This window comes from Pipistrellus hanaki, assembly GCF_964339955.1.
Source record: "Pipistrellus hanaki genome assembly, chromosome: 14".
In the NCBI taxonomy this organism is placed as follows: domain Eukaryota; kingdom Metazoa; phylum Chordata; class Mammalia; order Chiroptera; family Vespertilionidae; genus Pipistrellus; species Pipistrellus hanaki.
Genome location: NC_140516.1, coordinates 46,736,922 through 46,755,165, shown reverse-complemented (window position 1 = coordinate 46,755,165; position 18,244 = coordinate 46,736,922). Strand labels below are relative to the sequence as shown.

At 58.6% G+C, this 18,244-nt stretch overlaps 1 protein-coding gene across 13 annotated transcripts in view; it reads left to right on the top strand.

Annotated features, from left to right (window-relative positions):
• AFAP1L2 (actin filament associated protein 1 like 2) overlaps positions 1–18,244 on the top strand; it is a 72,923-nt gene that overhangs the window by 51,671 nt on the left and 3,008 nt on the right. For 3 of the 13 annotated variants that reach the window (XM_084903578.1, XM_084903583.1, XM_084903590.1), the window contains 14 exons: positions 834–924; positions 3,544–3,627; positions 6,881–7,086; positions 7,979–8,158; positions 8,824–8,913; positions 10,549–10,633; positions 11,136–11,240; positions 12,827–13,038; positions 14,193–14,338; positions 15,029–15,140; positions 15,988–16,486; positions 16,794–16,949; positions 17,829–18,022; positions 18,097–18,242. In XM_084903578.1, the coding sequence (XP_084759704.1) occupies positions 834–924; positions 3,544–3,627; positions 6,881–7,086; positions 7,979–8,158; positions 8,824–8,913; positions 10,549–10,633; positions 11,136–11,240; positions 12,827–13,038; positions 14,193–14,338; positions 15,029–15,140; positions 15,988–16,486; positions 16,794–16,949; positions 17,829–18,022; positions 18,097–18,242 (2,306 nt within the window). The remainder of the gene's footprint in view (positions 1–833; positions 925–3,543; positions 3,628–6,880; positions 7,087–7,978; positions 8,159–8,823; positions 8,914–10,548; positions 10,634–11,135; positions 11,241–12,826; positions 13,039–14,192; positions 14,339–15,028; positions 15,141–15,987; positions 16,487–16,793; positions 16,950–17,828; positions 18,023–18,096; positions 18,243–18,244) is intronic. The other 10 variants (XM_084903579.1, XM_084903581.1, XM_084903586.1 and 7 more) reach the window with 9 other exon arrangements.

The window sequence follows — 18,244 nt, the reverse complement described above, 5'->3', positions numbered from 1 at the left end:
GTTCACGATGCAATTGATCCAGAACTGTGAACGCTCCCTGTCTAGTTAGGTCTGTCTTGAGCACAGCAGTGTGTCCTGCGCAGCTAATAGGCGGAAGCCATCCGTCATGTGCTGAATGAGGGATTGAACGTGTTATGGTAAAAGTTTCTAAGTCCTTAGGAACCTGGTCATTTTCCTCCATGGACCTGTGATTAGTCCTTGTCATATTTTTGGTTTTTAATGTTTTTATTGACTTTGGAGAGAGAGAGAGAGAGAGAGAGGAGAAAGAGAGAGAGAGAGAGAGAGAGAGAGAGAGAGAGAGAGAGAGAGAGAGACATCAATGATGAGAGAAAATCACGGACAGGCTGTCTCCTGCACACCCCCACACTGGGGATGGAGCTTGCAACCCAGGCATGTACCCTGACCGGGAATCGAACTGGCGACCTCCTGGTTCGTAGGTCAATGTTCAACCACAAGCAACACTGGCCAGGCAGACCTTGTCTTTTTTGAAAGTATATCCTATTAGCTACCACAACAGCCTGATACCTTCTGGCCTTTGCGAATCGGGTGGCACGTGCGCAAGGATAGTTGGTGTGTGCGGTGGGGGTCTGGCCTCACCTTGGGGGGAGAGAGCTGGTCTCGGCAGGGGAAAGCAGTGTGCCCACAGCCCTCACCGGAGGCAGTGCAAACACAGTGGACGGGGTCCCGGCAGTCCGAGGCCTCCTTCCCAACTTGCTTGACATCCAACTGACCATTTTCTCTTCTGGGCTCCCCCTCTTTCCACCCAAAGGGTTAATTCCGCGTTGTCGCCATGGTATCGTACCTGAAAAATGTCTTATTCGTTCATCCCACAGATTCCAGAACGGAAACAGCCCTCCATCCCAAAGATCGAGTCTCCAGAGGGTTACTATGAAGAGGCTGAGCCATACGACGTGTCCCTCAATGGTACGTCCCGGGGCCGGGGCCGGGGCTGGGACATGGGTAGGGGTAAATCGCTTCCTGCACAGATGGGTGCTGGCAGCGAGGACAGCCCGGGCTGCTCTTACCAGCGGGCATGGCTGAAGCTGAGAACTGGCCAGACATTGAGCCTCTGCTCAGGAGGGGAGCTGAGACCTGCAGCAGACCCCGCCGCCTGCCAGGAGGGTCAGGATGGCCCACAGCGAGCTGGTGCAAGGGCCTGGCGCTTTGGGTGTTCCCGCCTGGCTGTGCCGGGATCCAGCACAGAAATGTGTCGGAAGAAGGGACAGAAATGTCCCAACAAAAAAGTGTTGGGAGTCAGGAAGTAACAGCCTGTAGGTTCTCCGTCTCTTGGTGTAGGAATTCTTTAAAAAAAAGAAAAAAAAAAAATATATATATATATAATTTTTTTTTTCCAGAAAGGAAGGGAGGGGGAGAGACAGAAACATCAGTGATGAGAAAGGATCCTCGATCGGCTGCCTCCTGCACGCCCCCCACTGGGGTTCGAGCCTGCCATCCGGGCATGGGCCCTGGCCAGGAATCGAACCGTGCCCTCCAGGTTCATAGGTGGACACTCAGCCACTGAGCCACGCCGGCCGGGCCATGTAGGAGTTCTTGAACACAGGCCCCAAGGTTCCGGAAGGAAGAGAGGGTTGTGGCCTTCTCTTCCGGGCAGCTGGACTCGGGTCCTCTCGCTGTCTCCTTCCTACCCCCTTCCCTTGTGAGCGACAGCCTTTGAGAGCATAAAGCAGTTTGCAGGTGGAAGAAAAGAGGGCCCTGGTTGTGGGAATGGACTGCAGGGGGCGCTGTTGGCCCCACAGAGAAGGGCCTGGGATGAGACTGGCAGGCCCTCGGAGCTGGGTCGGAGGCTCTGTCTTCACGCTCCCCTGCTGCCCTCGGCCCAGGCACTGTGTGTTTGGTCTGAAGTTCTTTTCCTCTGAGAGGCCAGCATGGTGGGCAGACGTCCCGTAGCTTGAACCCTCTGAGGTGTGAGATGCTTTGGAGCCACCGGCCGAGCTGTGATTTCAGACCCGAGCTGTGGGCGTGTGGCTCCCGTCAGGCTGCATCTGGGAGGAGGAGGAGGAGGAGGAGGAGGAGGAGGAGGAGGAGGAGGAGGAGGAGGAGGAGGAGGAGGAGGAGGAGGAGGAGGAGGAAGTGACTCACCGCGGTGGGCACCTCACCTCCGTGGTGTCTGAAGCCTGGGGTGCTCTCCTGGGTGTGGCCCCTGCCGGCTGGGGCCTGCCTCCCGACGCCCAGGGGCCTGTCTGCGGGGCAGACACTGCATCTCGACACAGACAAGTGGTCAGAGAGGATCTGAGTTTCTTGGTGTCTGTCTCTGAGTGATGAGTTCATATTGGTTTTAGCCAAGCGGGGGGCTGGGGGAGGGGTAGTCATCCCACGGGCAGCGGGAGGGTTGGGAAGAGGCCAGCTTGCCTTCCTCTCCTGCCAGGACAAGGGCCGAGGGCGACGTGGGCAGAACTGGCCTCCCTTGCCTGGCAGAGGGGGCGCCCCCTGGGACATCCCCAGCCTGCTCTCGGTTCCTGGCCGCGGTCCCCACACCCGTGTGAGCGGTGGACACGCAGGTCACAGCAGGGAGAAGGGCCAGGGCATTGGCTCTAGTTCAGTGTTCCTCAACCTTTCTGATGCCGCGGCCCTTGAATACAGCTCCTCATGTGGTGGTGACCCCCGACCATAAATTTATTTTCATTGCTACTTCCTAACTGTAACCTGTGTTTTCCGATGGTCTTAGGTGACCCTAGCGGTTCTCAGCCTGTGGGTTGAGACAGGTTGAGAGCTCAAGACCATCAGAAAACACAGATATCCACATTATGATTCATTAGCAGTAGCAAAATGTCAGTTATGAAGTAGCAACGAAAATAATTTTATGGTTGGGGGTCACCACAACACGGGGAACTGTATCAAAGGGCCACGGCGTTAGGAAGATTGAGAACCACGGCTCTAGTTCATTGGCCAACAGCCAGAGATGTCGCTGACTTCCTGCAAAGACCAGTGTGTCCGGCTCTCTCAGCGCTGTCCCCACCCTGCCCCCCGGGGTCAGCTTCCCCTCTCCCAGCAACACTTCCTTTCATGCCGGTGGCCCGTGCAGGGGACAGTCCTGTCTGTCCTGCTTGCCCAAGACACCCGCCCCGTCACTGACGCTGCCTCCTGGTGGGGTAAGAACAGCTGCTGTAACACGGCACCCCCTTTCGGTAACACAGCACCGATCTGCTCTTGCCCACGGACAGGTCAGTGTGGCATCGCCGGTCGGCAGGTGGTGTGGGCACCCCGGCTCCTTCCAGGGCGGGCTCGGCCGCCTCTGAGGCCACAGCGTCCTCTGCAGAGAGAGCGTGGGAAACCCCGGTGCGCCTCCGAGCAGCGCCGGCTGGAAGTAACATGCCTGCTTCTGCCCACACCCCACACCAGTGACAAGTCACCTGTGGATGTGAGGGGCTGGGAAATGAAGTCCGTGGCCGGGCTGGGGCCTCTGGTGGGAGGTAGCCACACAGCCTCACCCGGGTCTCTCTCAGGGTTTGCACACGGTCTGTCCTTCTCTTCACTTTGTCTCTCTCCATCTCGCCCTTGTCTGTGCTTCTGGCCATCACACAGGTCATTGCGGCAGAGTCCCATCCACCGGAGTCCCCAGGTGGGCGCGGGTGCCGGAAGGAGTCATTTACGCCACCATCACCTTGGGTACTGCTTGTCCCCAGAGCTGGGATGCCAGCGACCCCATGCCTGCTGCCTGGCGCTCAGAGGCGGGGTGCATGCCCCTGGCCTGGCCCCCGCTCTGTCCCTGTCCTCCCGTGTGGGTCCTGCATGCCAGGTGCCATCCTTCCACAGACCCCTGACTGTGGCATCGTCCGTGTGGCCGGGGGACTCGGTGATTCTTGGTTGTTCTGCCCTCTCCCCACGGACAGGTTACAGGGACAGTGGGGGCAGCCAGCATGAACAGGGATGGGGTTATCTGATCATCCTGCCTGCCACCTGGTCACCCAAATAATTCCCCGGGGGACCCTGGAAGCTAAAATAGCCTGTGTTTATGGTGGGCTGGGATGGCCCTTTAGGGCAGTGGTCGGCAAACCGTGGCTCAAGAGCCACATGCGGCTCTTGGGCCCCTTGAGTGTGGCTCTCGGCATTAGAACCACTTCTTCAAAATACTCGCCCAGGCCGAAAACCGACTTCTGTGCGTGGGCCACGAAGTTTCAATCAATCGCACTGTACCTGAGCACCCACACGTGGTATTTTGTGGAAGAGCCACGCTCGAGGCCAAAGAGCCGCAGGTGGCTCTCGAGCCGCGGTTTGCTGACCACTGGCCTAGGTTAGGAGGAAATAAAAGAATACATTTGCCCTAAACTTCCTCCGAGCTGCTCCAGGGAGCTGGAGGTACAAATGATACACTTTTTTCTCAATTCGCTTCCCTGTCCCTCCCCCCACCCCCCATCCCCAGAGGTGGACGGACAGGTGTTAGATTTCTCCCTGGAACATGTGGGGGGCAGCCCCCCAAAACACAGAAGAGCCGGGGAACTCGGCCAGTTTCTTCACACTGAACTCCGCAGCCCCCCACCTGGATTCTTGTGACCGCGGGAGTGTCCAGTGACCTCGCAGGGTTCTTCTTACTTATGGCAACGCTGACAAGGAGGGCTTTTTCAAAACACACCCCCCCCCCTCCTCCTACCAGCAGGTCCAGCCAACTGATGGCAACTGTGAACCCCCCCGTTGCCATCAGTGCTGGCCTGTTGGCGCGTACACTGTGAGCGTGCTTTCTCCTGCTGTCGCAGTCCCCGAGTTTATCGAGTTGCAGGACAGCCTGTCGTTTTCATCGGCTGCACGTGCACGCATGCTCCTAAGTGGGTGAAATCAGACTTCCCCTTCTCCTCCTGCTGACTGTGAAATGGCTTGAATGGATATCTTAATGCATGTAACCTCCCACCTTCCTTCCTTTAAAAACAAACAAACATAAAACAACTAGCTTCCTATAGGATGAGCTCCCAGGACCGGGAATTCTGGGGCAGAGGGTGTGGGTGTTTTTATGGCTCTTGAAACAACCGTCTGACAGGCTGTCCTCCGAGAGGCTTGGGTCGATGGACGTTGCCACCAGCCAGAGGCGAGGTTAGGGTCCTGCACTGACCCTGTTTTCAATCCTTACTGTTAACAGGTGTAAAACCACGAACTGTGCAGCGTCTGTGTTAGGCCACGGAGGGGAGCAGTACCACACTGCTTTTATTTTTTATTTTTATTTAATACATTTTATTGATTTTTTTACAGAGAGGAAGGGAGAGTTGGAGAGATGAGAGTTAGAAACATCAATGAGAGAGAAACATCAACCAGCTGCCTCCTGCACACCCCCCACCGGGGATGTGCCCGCAACCAAGGTCCATGCCCTTGACCTGAATCGAACCTGGGACCCTTCAGTCTGCAGGCCGACGCTCTATCCACTGAGCCAAACCGGTTTCGGCTACCACATTGCTTTTAAAGAACTGATAGGAAAATACTTAGAGTGTTATTTTTTAGAAAGAGTAACATAACCAAAAGCACATGTTCATGGGTATTGTGGCCAGAATAACGGTGGCTTGGCAGTGGGCTCATTCATTTCCTATGATAAAATTCAGATGTGGTCTGTATTCTTGGTGTGCAGGAGCCTGGCTGTGCAGATAATAGGGGGGCTCCTCGGGGGTGGGAGACGAGGGGCCCACAAGGTGTGTCTCATGGGAAGGAGGCTCCCCGATCCTGACTCAAGGACATGGAGCATGTCTGTAGCCGTCACGGGGAAGGAAAGGAAACGAGGGGCCCGCTTCTGTTAGAGCTGCTCGGCAGTGGAAGCCATTGTAAGGTAGTGAGCTCCCTGTCCGCTGGGGAATTCAAGCAGAGGCCAGAGCAGTGTCAGGGTTGCAATAGGATTCCCGTGCTGAGCTAGGGGCTGGGCCAGGGATCCCGGTGGTCTCTGTGTTTTGTTTTGTTTTGTTTTGGGGGCGGGGGGGTGTTCCTGATTGATTTATTTACTTCACCTAGCTTTCGTCGGCCTCGAATAGCGCAGCGAGGCTGGGAGAAGAGAGCGAATTTTGCAGAGTGTGGGGGCAGCAGCGGAGGGGTGTGGGGCGTGCCTAGGTTTGGGTCCAGTTTGTGCTTGATGGGTTTGGGATCCTCTTGAACAGAAGGAAGATGTGAGGCTGGCTCGTTGACAGGGGGAAGGGTATGAGCTGGGGGTAAGGAGGAGCAATGCTTGTGCCGGGCAGTGTTCAGTGGCAGGGAACAGGAATTCGGCCCATGGAGGATGAGGATGGGTTTTATTTTTTAAAGGTTCTGATTAGGAGGGGGCACTGAGGAATGGCTAGCTGGCCCCTTCCCCAGAAAGCATCTCCTGCCACGCTTTATTCTGCCTTTTCTTTCCCAGAAGCCACATCGCCCCCCTGCCCCTGGGATAGAACCAGGGACGGGGCAGGCAGCTGTCGGAGGCTTGCCACGTGCCCGGCTCTGGGCTCCAATGGCGACCCATCCCTCCCGGGCACTTAGATGACAGAGTGCGGGTCAGGCAGGCCCCCAGCCCACAGATGAAGAGACAGAGGTCCTGAGTGGGGCACTGGCCGTCTCCACAGCCAGGGGCCCGTCTGGGAGCAGTGCCCCGTCAGGTTTCTCCGGAGTCCGAGATGGCAGGATGTGACGGGGAAGAGGGAAAGGCTTCTGCTATAAGCCATTTGTATGTGAGGCCAGAGGCAGCAGCCAAGCCGCTTTGCTCAGTGGGATTGGGATGGGACACCGCTTGGTCTGTGGTTGGCAGCCGAGGGGGGCTGGTTCAAGGGCAGAGGAGCGGCGGGAGGGTTGGGGCCAGTGGCTGCTCCCACCTGCTGCCTGCTTCCCTCCCTCCTGAACAGACCGGCATGTTTGAGCATCCCCTGCCCTGCCCGGGGGCAGGGACTCGGGGATGTGACCTGGTGGGTGTGCCTTGCAGAGGACGGAGAGGCCGTGAGCAGCTCCTACGAGTCCTACGACGAGGAGGAAGGCAGCAAGGGCAAGTCGGCCCCGCACCAGTGGCCCTCCCCGGAGGCCAGCATCGAGCTGATGCGCGACGCCCGCATCTGCGCCTTCCTCTGGCGCAAGAAGTGGCTGGGCCAGTGGGCCAAGCAGCTGTGCGTCATCCGGGACACCAGGCTCCTGGTCAGTGGGCTCGGGGCGCGTTCGGGTCTCTCTCTTTGGGGGTTGGGGGTGCGGGGGGCCCTAATACCAGGTGGTCAGAACCCTTTCTGCCAGATGTTTACCTCTCCCTAACCTGACATTGCATGTAGAACGTTGCATGCGTGCATGAATGTTTGTTTTTAAAACATATTTTTATTGTTATCAGAGAGGGAGAAGGAGAGAGAAACATCAATGATGAGAGAGAGAGAGAATCGTTGATCGGCTGCCCCCTGCACGCCCCACACTGAAGGTCGAGCCCACAACCCAGGCATGTGCCTTGACCGGGAATCAAACTGTGACCTCCTGGTTCACAGGTTGAAGTTGAACCACTGGGCCATGCTCTTTTTTTTTTTTTTTTTTTTAATTTGGTTTTTATGCTTTGTTACTGCTCCCCAAATAATTACACCTGGATCTGATCAAGCTTCTAAGAATGTACTTTTTCAGAACTAGCAGGTCTAATGGTTTTCATCAAACTCTCGAAGGGGAACTGAGAGGACCAGCCACATCCCATCCTCTCTCCTCCCCATTTTTCCCAGGGACCTTTCTGTTCCCTGGCCCGAGGGCCCATCCTTCCTGCCATCCGGGCCTCTGGGGGTTGTGGGTGGGGCCTGCTGTCCTGTCAGAGCGTTCTTCAAAATAGACTCTGCCAGGCCGTGGTATTTTGTGGAAGAGCCACACTCAAGGGGCCAAAGAGCTGCATGTGGCTTGAGAGCCGCTGTTTGCCGACCACTGCCAGCTAGGGTACCTGGTCCTTGGGTATAATTAGGCAGAACCCAGGTGTCCGTGGGCCCTGCCATGCCCGGCGGCCCCTTCCCTGCAGACCCCGGCGAGGCCTGGCCCCCTGGCAAGCAGCACCTCGTCTCTCTCCTCCCAGTGCTACAAGTCCTCCAAGGACCACAGCCCGCAGCTGGACGTGAGCCTGCTGGGCAGCAGCGTGGTCCACAAGGAGAAGCAGGTGCGGAAGAAGGAGCACAAGCTGAAGATCACGCCGATGAACGCCGACGTCATTGTGCTGGGCCTGCAGAGCAAGGACCAGGCGGAGCAGTGGCTCAGGGTGAGGGCCCTGCCGGTCTGGCTCCCCGGCGTTTCCCCACCAGGAGGGGTGCTGTCCGGGGTAGCGGGTCTGTGACCCAGCTCCCGGGGTCCCCTGCGTGCTGAGTGGCCGCCATCCGTCTAAGGGACGTGGGTCGCAGTCTCGGCTGTGAGGTGGACATCCTTCTGGGCCTCCCGGATTGGGCTCCGTTCGAAATCCTCTTGTTTTCTGGCCCCAGGGAGGCATCGCCAGGCTCCTTAGCAAAGAACCGATGCAGCTGCCATTTGTATAATAGTACGTGCCAGGGGCCGTGCACTCGTAACAGGTTTAACCGCATGGCAGGGGGCCGGGCCATGCTAGCGGCCCCAGGTTGGAATGGAGGTTAGGGCTGAGGGAGGTCACCTGGCAGATGAGTGGCAGCATCTGGTTTCAAACCTAGAACCGTCTGACCACGGTCCTGTGTTCTGCCTGCACTCACCGCGACGTGGCCCCGAATTGCAGCCCCTGTGGGCCAGGCGCTGGGAGTGGGGTGCTTCCGTGTCCTGGGGAAAATCATGCATCTTCTCCCTCCCCGGTACCCACTCTCTCCTGACCTCGAGGGGCTCCGGCTTCCATCTGTGAGCTCAGGGTGGGCCAGGAGGAGTTGGGGGGGCCCGGGCCTCGGCTGAGGGCTGCCTCTCCCTCAGGTCATCCAGGAGGTGAGCGGCCTGCCTTCGGACGGCGCGGCTGAAGGAAACCAGTACTCCCCGGAGGCCCAGCGCCTGAGCGGTCAGAAGGTAGGAACTCCATCCCTTTATCTCCGTAAAAATCAGAAGGATAAAACGGGGAACTGTTTCCACATTCAGCCTAACGAACAAGGCCTGGCTGCGGGCTGTGGCTTCAGCGTGGCCGGCAAACTGGCCATGTGGACCGCCCTAAACTACTCTCTTGCTTCACTGGTGAGCAGCGGGGAAAGCTCTGCTGGGACAGAGGCGCTCTGCCCACCCTCCTCAGCAGCTCGGCTTGTCTCTCGAAGCTCTTTCTCCCCACTGACCCCCCAGCAGAGGTCCGGGGGCTGGGGTGCTGAACCAAAGGGCCTGGGGCTCATGTGCATGGAGCTGCGGAGCCCCCGCTGGAGGGTCAGAGTCGAGGAAGTTGCGCTGGTTGCTGACCAACGGGGAGGCCTCCCCCGGGCGTGACATTGCATGGCCCTGAGTACATGCAGGAAGGCGCCCCGCAGCCTGGGTGTGCACGGCGCAGGCAGAGGGTGCCTGGGTCTCATCGTGACGACCCCACCCCTGAACGGGAGGGAAGTCGAGGCCTGGAGCAGGGAGGAGGCACGGGCCCTTCGGAGGGACTGAAGAAGAGCTGTCGGTTGGCTCTCGTTCCTTGGTCATGGACAAGAATCAAAGCCAGCGTAGGCGTGGGTGTTTTACCCATCGGGGTGAGAAGTGAGCTCAGTCCCTAAAGACCGCAGAGTCCCCTTGGCCATGCATCCGCCCTGGTCCGGCCCTGAGGCTGGGAGAACCAGGGTTTATTTTGCAGAGTCTGGAGTAAGCGGTTCTAGAGGAAGCTTCATTGGAATGATCTAATGAGCTACTTCCCTTTTTTTCTTCTTTTTAAAAGTATATTTTATTGATTTCAGAGAGGAAGGGAGAAGGAGAGATAGAAGCATCAATGATGAGAATCATTGTTTGGCTGCTGCCTCCTGCATACACACACACACACACACACACACCCCACTGGGGATTGAGCCCACAACCCAGGCATGCGCCCTGACTGGGAATTGAACTGTGACCTCCTGCTTCAGCAGTCGACGCTCAACCACTGAGCCATGCCGACCAAGCAAGATGCTTCCCATTCTAACAGCAGCAGCACACCACTCCTGTAGGGACGGCCTCTAGCTCCCCAGCAGCCCCGGAATGCCTAGTGGGGTGCCATCTCTGTTTTACATGTGTAGTGGGCTCCCAGGGCGCCCCCCCACCCCCCCGCCCCAAGCTGGAGATGCACCAGCGGGATTTAGATCATGCTCTGGCTCGTGCAGGCATGCTGGCTCTCCTCCAGAGCCTGGTGTGTTGGTAGCAGTCAGTTCTCCCCTTTCTCACCCTCCTGGTGGTTCCCAGCTTGACATCAGCTTCAGCTGGGGACACCCACTGTAATGCCACCTACTCCCCCCACCCCAGGGTCACTGTCATGTCAGGGCGAGAAGCCATGTGAACAAGGGATAGTTGCTCTGGGCCGGGGCAGGGCACCTCAGGGAGGGAGGGTGAGGGCAGGTAACCCAGAGGGCAGCACAGCCAGTGCCTCACCAGAGGCCTGGACTCCAGGGTGACCCCTAGCCGACATCTGAGAGTATTGTTTTCTCTTAAACTGCTGTCTCTGAGGTAACCACGCCCAGACAGGATGCCCACGTGTCTCTCTTCCTTCCCCAGGCAGATATAGCTGAGAAGTACCTGTCCGCCTCGGAGTACGGGAGCCCTGTGGATGGCCACCCTGAGGTCCCCGAGACCAAAGATGGTACCCATGCTTGCGGCTTTCAGCCCAGGGCGGGGAGGGGGTGGCCCCCAGGCCGTGTGGCTCAACCCTAACGTGCTTTACCGGCTACTTCCAACACGCCTGCCCTGTATAAACTGCTCGGAAGTACTACAGCTGACAGATCCGGGGAAAGGGCACATTGAAGTTTCATGACCTGCTGGGGGTAGAATGTTCTCTCATCCTCTTGTGGGTCACCCCGCTCTAAGGGTCTTTGAGCTCACGGCGTCTGCAGATTCCCGGGTGCTGACACATTCCATGAGAGAAGCTGGGGTGCCCCTCTTGAGTGTGCCAGTCTGCAGCCACCTGGCTCTGGGCTGTGGACCTTGGTTTGGGGAGCAGGGGTTTGTATGCGTGTGCGTGTGTGCACACACATGTGCAGGGAGGGGCGGGTGTGGTGGGGAGGGTCTTCTGTTTCTCCCACCTGCTCTAGGGCCCGGGCCTCCGCCGTGTGCGATGCTGATGGCTCTCTCTCTTCTCCGGACAGTGAAGAAGAAGTGCTCTGCGAGCCTCAGGCTGAGCAGCCTGATGAACCTGGGCAGGAAGAAGTCCACCTCGCTGGAGCCGGCAGACAGGTCCCTGGAGACAGCCAGTAAGCAGCGCCGCCGCCTCCCCCCGGGCCACAGGGCTGGCCCCGCGGGCTGCAGCCCATCTCCTGGAAGGCAGCTCAGACGGCGGAGGCAGGGGGTGTAGGTCTCGCTTCAAACGTGTCTTAGGGATGTGGAGCCGTGGCCCGGCTCCTGTCTGTCTGCTCTGCAGGCAGTTCTTCTTCATGTCTAGCCAAGACTCTCGCTGCAGTGCTGGGTCTTTTGTGGAAGCGAAGGGTAACGGATTGCTGTACCCCTAATGGTTTGATCAGTACTTAAGGAGCTGGGCAGGTGCGGTGCTATGGAAAGGGAACCAAGCGGATGGAGGACACAGTCCTGAGAACTTATAGCTTGAGAGAGATGACAGCTTTGCCCCCCACCCTACATAGCTGCTGGCTGAGCAGCTACCAGGACTCAGGGACAAAAAGAACCTTTCCCGCGCTGGACAGAGATGGACTCCTCAACCGGGGTCTTGAACGGGCAGGAGCTACGTAGACTCGGAGGTACCCGGGGTGGGAACCAAGATGGAGACGCAGCCTGGTGAGACGCATTCAGGGGCCGGACCAGCCAAAGCCCATGTCGCTGGGACAGAGGCGTGTATGGGAGCTGGTAGACTCTTAGACAGGGGTCCTCAAACTTTTTAAAGTGGGGGCCAGATCACGGTCCCTCAGAGAGCTGGAGGGCAGGACTATATGAACTACTAATTCCTACTGTAACACCTCAGCTGCGCTCACTGCCCAAAAAACCTGGCGGGCCGGATCAGACTCCTCTGCAGGCCACATGTGGCCCGCGGGCCGTAGTTTGAAGACCCCTGCTCTTAGAGGACTCATCTCCACTGCCCTTTCTCAGCCAGTGGAAACAGGTCAGGGGAGAGAGACCTTTCCCAGAATGTATCTTGAGTGAGCCTCGTGCTGGTGATCCACCCGGGCTCATTGCTGTAGGTCTGCTGGGCCCTGAAGGTCATCCGTGTCCATCTTCCGGCCCTTTCCTCTTGCTCCTGGGACCCGTGTCCCAGCCCCAGGCCCTCTTTGTCTGTGTCTGAGGCTGGCCGGGTGGCCGAGGTGGAATGGGGAGGCAGCAGAGGGGCCTCACCTGTGGAGTCTGCCGCTTCTCCTGCCAGGGCACCCCGAGGCCTCAGGCCATGGTGTTGGGCATGGAGCCTGGTCCCCGTGAGTCATTTTGGGAGAGGTGGCGGGGTTACTGCTGGAAGTTGTTCAGCCGCAAAACCTGCCCCTGTCCCCTGTGGCTGGGGAAGGCCGAGAGAGCACAGACGCTCTCCTCCCCAGGGCTCGGCCTCAGCGCTTGGGCTGGACCTCGTGTGGTCCAAGGTGCGGCTCCCTTCCCTCCGGACACACCTTTTCCAAAAGCCGGCCGCGCTACGCTGCTTGCCTTGAAAGGGTCTCGCTGCTAGCATGCAGGAGGGAAGGAGCACACCCTGCAGAGACTCCCAGCCTCTGGGAGTTATGAGAGATGCTCAGGCACTGCCTGATGAGTCTTGGAGCTGAGATTCTGGGGGGGAACCCTGGGAGGCCCGGAGGCAGGGGCAGCCACCCCCAGCTTCCCGCAGCCACAGCCGCCGCCTCTCCCGCAGATTATCTGAACGTGCTGGTGAACAGCCAGTGGAAGTCACGCTGGTGCTCCGTCCGGGACAGCCACCTGCACTTCTACCAGGACCGCAACCGCAGCAAGGTGGCCCAGCAGCCCCTGAGCCTCGTGGGCTGCGAGGTGGTCCCGGACCCGAGCCCGGACCACCTGTACTCCTTCCGCATCCTGCACAACGGCGAGGAGCTGGCCAAGCTCGAGGTACTGCTGGCCCCCGGGGCGGGGTGGGGGTCGGCTCTGTGCTGCAAGCCATGGAGAGCCATGTAGTCCTAGATCAGGGGTCCTCAAACTTTTTAAAGTGGGGGCCAGATCACGGTCCCTCAGAGAGCTGGAGGGCCGGACTATATGAACTACTAATTCCTACTGTAACACCTCGGCTGCGCTCACTGCCCAAAAAACCTGGCGGGCCGGATCAGACTCCTCTGCGGGCCGCATGTGGCCCGCGGGCCGTAGTTTGAAGACCCCTGTCTGGGTGGTTTTGGTTTCCTTTGTGTGAGATGGTTTGCATTTTTTCCCCCAAAAATTTCCATTCCCTTTCTGACCTCAGGGTGGCTGTGTTCTAGGAGCGGACAATGAGCTGCTTCCTGGCCTGGGGGCCGGAGGGGAGTTTATAACTCCCGGGGCCGCAGGGGGGACCTTCTGGGGACTCACAGTGGGTTTGGTGCAGTGTGTGTGGCACCAGACGCAGCCCGGTCCATAAACAGGACGCCTGTTAGGGCTTATCTGGAGGCAGGCATCGGGCTGGTGATACAATTGCCTTTCTGCCGCTCCCCACCCTGAGGGACGTGATGTCACACGGACAGGAATAAAAGCTGACCTAATGCCTTGCATTGAGCTCGGCGGGTCCCAGCCAGAGTTCTTCCTTCACACACACAGCAGCACACGCTGCCCGGTTCGCCCCTGTTCACCTAGCCCCGTGGTCGGCAAACCGCGGCTCACGAGCCCCATACGGTTCTGTGGTCCCTTGAGTGTGGCTCTTCCACAAAATACCTCGGCCTGGGCGAGTCTATTTTGAAGGATTGGCGGTCGAAGTTGTTTAAAAAAAAAAAATGTGGCTCTCAGAAGAAATTTCAATCGTCGTCCTGTTGATATTTGGCTCTGTTGACTTAATGAGTTTGCTGACCACTGGCCTAGTCCCTTAGCCTGGCTTCATCCGACTTTTGCTTCAATACTGCCCTCTTGTGGCTAAAAGATCCACATCTCAGTTGCTTCTCGAGGACAAGTTTATACAGTAATAATCTATCCTGTCAACAAGTATGATAACATGTGACCAAGACTGATATGATCCCTGTGCTCATGGAACTTACATTCTATTACGAGATGGTCTCCAGTTAATTACCCAATTGATTCCTCAGGCCAAGTCTTCCGAGGAGATGGGCCACTGGCTCGGCCTCCTGCTCTCCGAATCGGGCTCCAAGACAGACCCAGAGGAGTTCACCTACGACTACGTGGACGCAGACAGGGTGTCCTGTATCGTGAGCGCGGCCAGGAACTCCCTGCTGTGAGTATGACGGGTCTCCTGCTTTGTGCCCTTTCCCTTGGAGTCGTGCTTCCGACTCAGGCCCAGGTTGGCCTCTGGTGGCCAGTTGTACCAGTGGGTAGCCGAGAACTGGGAGTGGGCCCCGTTCCACCCAGGGGCAGGGGCTGGGCTGGGGAGAAACCATCCAGATTCTCACAGCCAGGTCGGCATGTTCCCTGACCCTCCGCTTCCCTCGCTGTTGGCCTGGGGCTTTCCCGAGGACCCCCCTCCGGGGCCCCAGCCCGCCCCCCGGAATGAGCAGGGCGGAGGTGGTGTTTCTGCTTTCCAGCCGAGCACATGGGCTCCTTGGCCGGGTGGCTGAGGAGCCGCCAGGACACGGAACCCCTTTCGTACAAAATGGGGAAAGTCTCCGGTTGTTGACAGGGAAACGAGAAGGGGTTTTGTTGTTACTGGAGATTCTAAATGAGGTCAGAAGACGGCAAAAGGATGCCATGAGGAGGGGGTGGGGGAAAGGGATGCTTTTCTGGAAGAGAAGCTTGGGACCCAGAGTTCTATAGGAAGGCCCAAGAGGGAGGCAGGGGCTCCCCTGGAAGGAATGAGTGCTACATGAGACCGGAGCTGGTCTCGTACTGAACTCTGAGGCTGGTGGCTTTTACCCCCTCCTCCCCCAGCTTGAACCCTCCTCTCTGAGTCTTGCCCTGTGTCCTCCAGATTGATGCAGAGAAAGTTCTCGGAGCCCAACACGTACATCGACGGCCTGCCCGGCCAGGACCGCCCGGACCTGCTGTATGACGACGTGGAGATGTCCGAGCTGACGGCCGCGGTAAGGACACGGGGCGGCCCAGCGAGGGTGGAGGGGCCTGTCCAGTCCTCCTGCCACCAAATCTCGATCCCATTGGCCATACAAGGAGTGGATTCCAAGTCACCTGCAGGGCCTCCAGGGCAGAAATCTAGGCGCAACCAGGCCGTCTTCTGTCCTGGGGCGGGCAGTCCGCCTGGCATAGGGACGCGTCTGGTTGACCACCCGGGCAGTGCTAGGACGGGCTGTGCTGCTGGGATTGGGAGCCATGTCCGCATCAGCCTTTGGGGTCCAGCATGACAGTGAAGGTGGAATCACCGCATGGGCAGGAGGTTCCTGTGGTCAGACATTAGGCTGTGCCGTGCTAAGGGCTGCTTCAGCGGATCTCGTTTTACCCAAACCACCTGCGAGGCCGGTACCATTCATTATTCTCTCCTCTTCATGTAGGTCAGGAAAGCTCCTACTATGTTCTAGGTCTCCCACCTCTTTTTTTTTATTGATTTTTTTACAGAGAGGAAGAGACAGGGATAGAGAGTTAGAAACATCGATGAGAGAGAATCATCGATCAGCTGCCTCTTGCACACCTCCTACATGCCCTTGGCTGGAATCGAACCTGGGACCTTTCAGTCCACAGGCTGACGCTCTATCCACTGAGCCAAACTGGTTTCGGCTCCCACCTTTTGAGTGGCTGGCTGATCCAGAGCTTCAATCCTAACCTTCTAAAACTCCACATCCATCGAGGCTTCCCCGGGGGAAGGTCCCTGCGCACCCCACACAGGGAGGGGGCAGGGGCTCTGAGACAGGATGGGCGCCCCCTCTCCAGCCCCAGCTGTGGAAGCCATGGGGAAAGCTGCCCGCCTCTCCCCTGCAGGCGGACCCCGAGGAAGCCACCCCGGCCGCAGATGCTCCGAGTGAGCTCGACCCTGACCGCATGTACCTGGACCTCACGCCGGTCAAGTCCTTCCTACACAGCCCGGGCGGCCCCCAGGCCCGAGGGTGCTCCCCTACAATGCCCTGCCTGGACCCTCCGGCCGACGCCCTCCCTGCAGACCCGGGCCCCGCCCCCGTGGAGCCCCCCGTTGTGACATCCGCAGAGACCCCCGAGTTGCAGGTACAGGCTGTCCCCCAGCGGGTGGGCTGGCCCTCCCTTCCCAGGCCCCTCAGCCGGCTGAGTGCTGCTCTCTTTCTCCAAAAGCAGGAGCAGCCGGGGAGCCCGGAGCCGGAGGAACCGTCCCCCAGAATCTCCACGGCCAGAATCCAGGCCGAACAGCAAAAGCTCTCTTTCCCACCGAGCTGCCCCGACCCTGTGGCTGTCGCCCCGGCTGGGGCCGGCACGCCTGGGAAGGACAGGCTGAGGGTGACCTCTGCAGGTACCTGTGCGGGATGCGCGGTGCATGTCTTCGAAACGGCTCAGAGGCGTCAGTCCCGTCCACTCCCTTGGCTAGGAGGACACAGAGGGTCAGTGAGAAGGAGGGAGTTGCCCTGGGGCCATGCAGTGGAGCAGGTGTGGTGCCCAGTTCCTCTCCCGGCCCTGCTAGGCCAGCCTGGCGCCCAGCTCTGATCTCCTGTCAAAGCCTCCGTTTCCCCCCTGAGCCTGTGTGATGGGGTTGGCCATAGCCCCCTCCCACCCCCCCGTCCAGCCTGGCTGACCGCGGGGCTCCCTCTCCGGGTCTGTAGAGATCAAACTGGGCAAGAACAGGACGGAAGCCGAGGTGAAGCGGTACACGGAGGAGAAGGAGAGGCTGGAGAAGAAGAAGGAAGAGATCCGGGGGCACCTGGCTCAGCTCCGGAAGGAGAAGCGTGAGCTGAGGGAGGCCCTGTCGAAATGCACAGGTGAGGGCCCGGCAGGGCGCGTGGAGGCTGGGGCTTCCTGCGGGGCGAGCCCGGCCCACAGCCCTGCCCTGGGGCATGTTAACCCCCACCATCCTCTCTGGAAGGTCGCTGCCCTGGGCAGAGAGACACCTCTGACCCACTGTCCATAGCACTAGGAGGCTGTTCTAAAAGCTAGCTCAAAGAAGACATCCTTACATATTTTACTTTCCCTTCAACCAAATGGACACAACCAGGCCCATCTTCCCATGCGCTGCCTTTAACAGAAATCCCAGGTCATCATTCTTGCATGGACCACACGCATCATCCTTAATTCCCAGACTTCAAAGACTGAGGACACCTGCAGAGAAATTCGCATCCCTCTGGATCAGTGGTTCTCAACCTTCCTGATGCCGCAACCCTTAAGTACAGTTCATGTTGTGGTGACCCCCAACCATAAAATTATTTTCGCTGCTACTTCCTAACTGTCATTTTGCTACTGTTAATGAATCGTAATGTAAATATCTGTTTTCCAGTGGTCTTAAGCTCTACAGCAGCGACCCACAGGTTGAGAACCGCTGCTGTAGAGCCTAAGACGGTCGGAAAACACAGGTATTTACACTACAATTCATTAACAGTAGCAAAATTAAAGTTAGGAAGTAGTAACAAATTTTTATGGTTGGGGGGTCACCCCAACACGAGGAACTGTATTAAGGGGTCACGGCATTAGGAAGGTTGAGGACCACCGCTCCAGATCATCCTCATCTCACCGGTCTCCTAGCAACCTGCCCTTTTTCAGATCATCCTCATCTCACTCGTCTCCTAGCAACCTGCCCTTGAGAGGACCCGCCCCGGTCCTGGCGGAAACGCCGCTCCCTGCAGCCGGCCTCCTTCCCTTTCCAGACAAGGGCGCGCTGGCCAGCCTGGAGCAGAAGCTGAAGGAGATCGACGAGGAGTGCCGGGAGGAGGAGAGGCGGCGTGTGGACCTGGAGCTCAGCATCGTGGAGGTGAAGGACAACCTGAAGAAGGCCGAGGCCGGGCCCGTGACTCTGGGCACCACCGTGGACGCTTCCCACCTGGAAGCCGTGAGCCCCCGAGTGAGTGGCAGGGCCGCCTGGACTGGGGTGGGGGTGAGCGGTGGGGGGCTGAGGTCTCCATCCCCCCGGCTCAGGCGTCACTCTGTTGTCACCACAGCCCAAAGCCGCCGCCCCTGCCCCCGCCCCCGACTCGACCCCAGTCAACTCTGCCACGGCGCTCAAGAACAGACCTCTCTCCGTCATGGTCACGGGCAAAGGCACCGTCCTCCAGAAAGCCAAGGT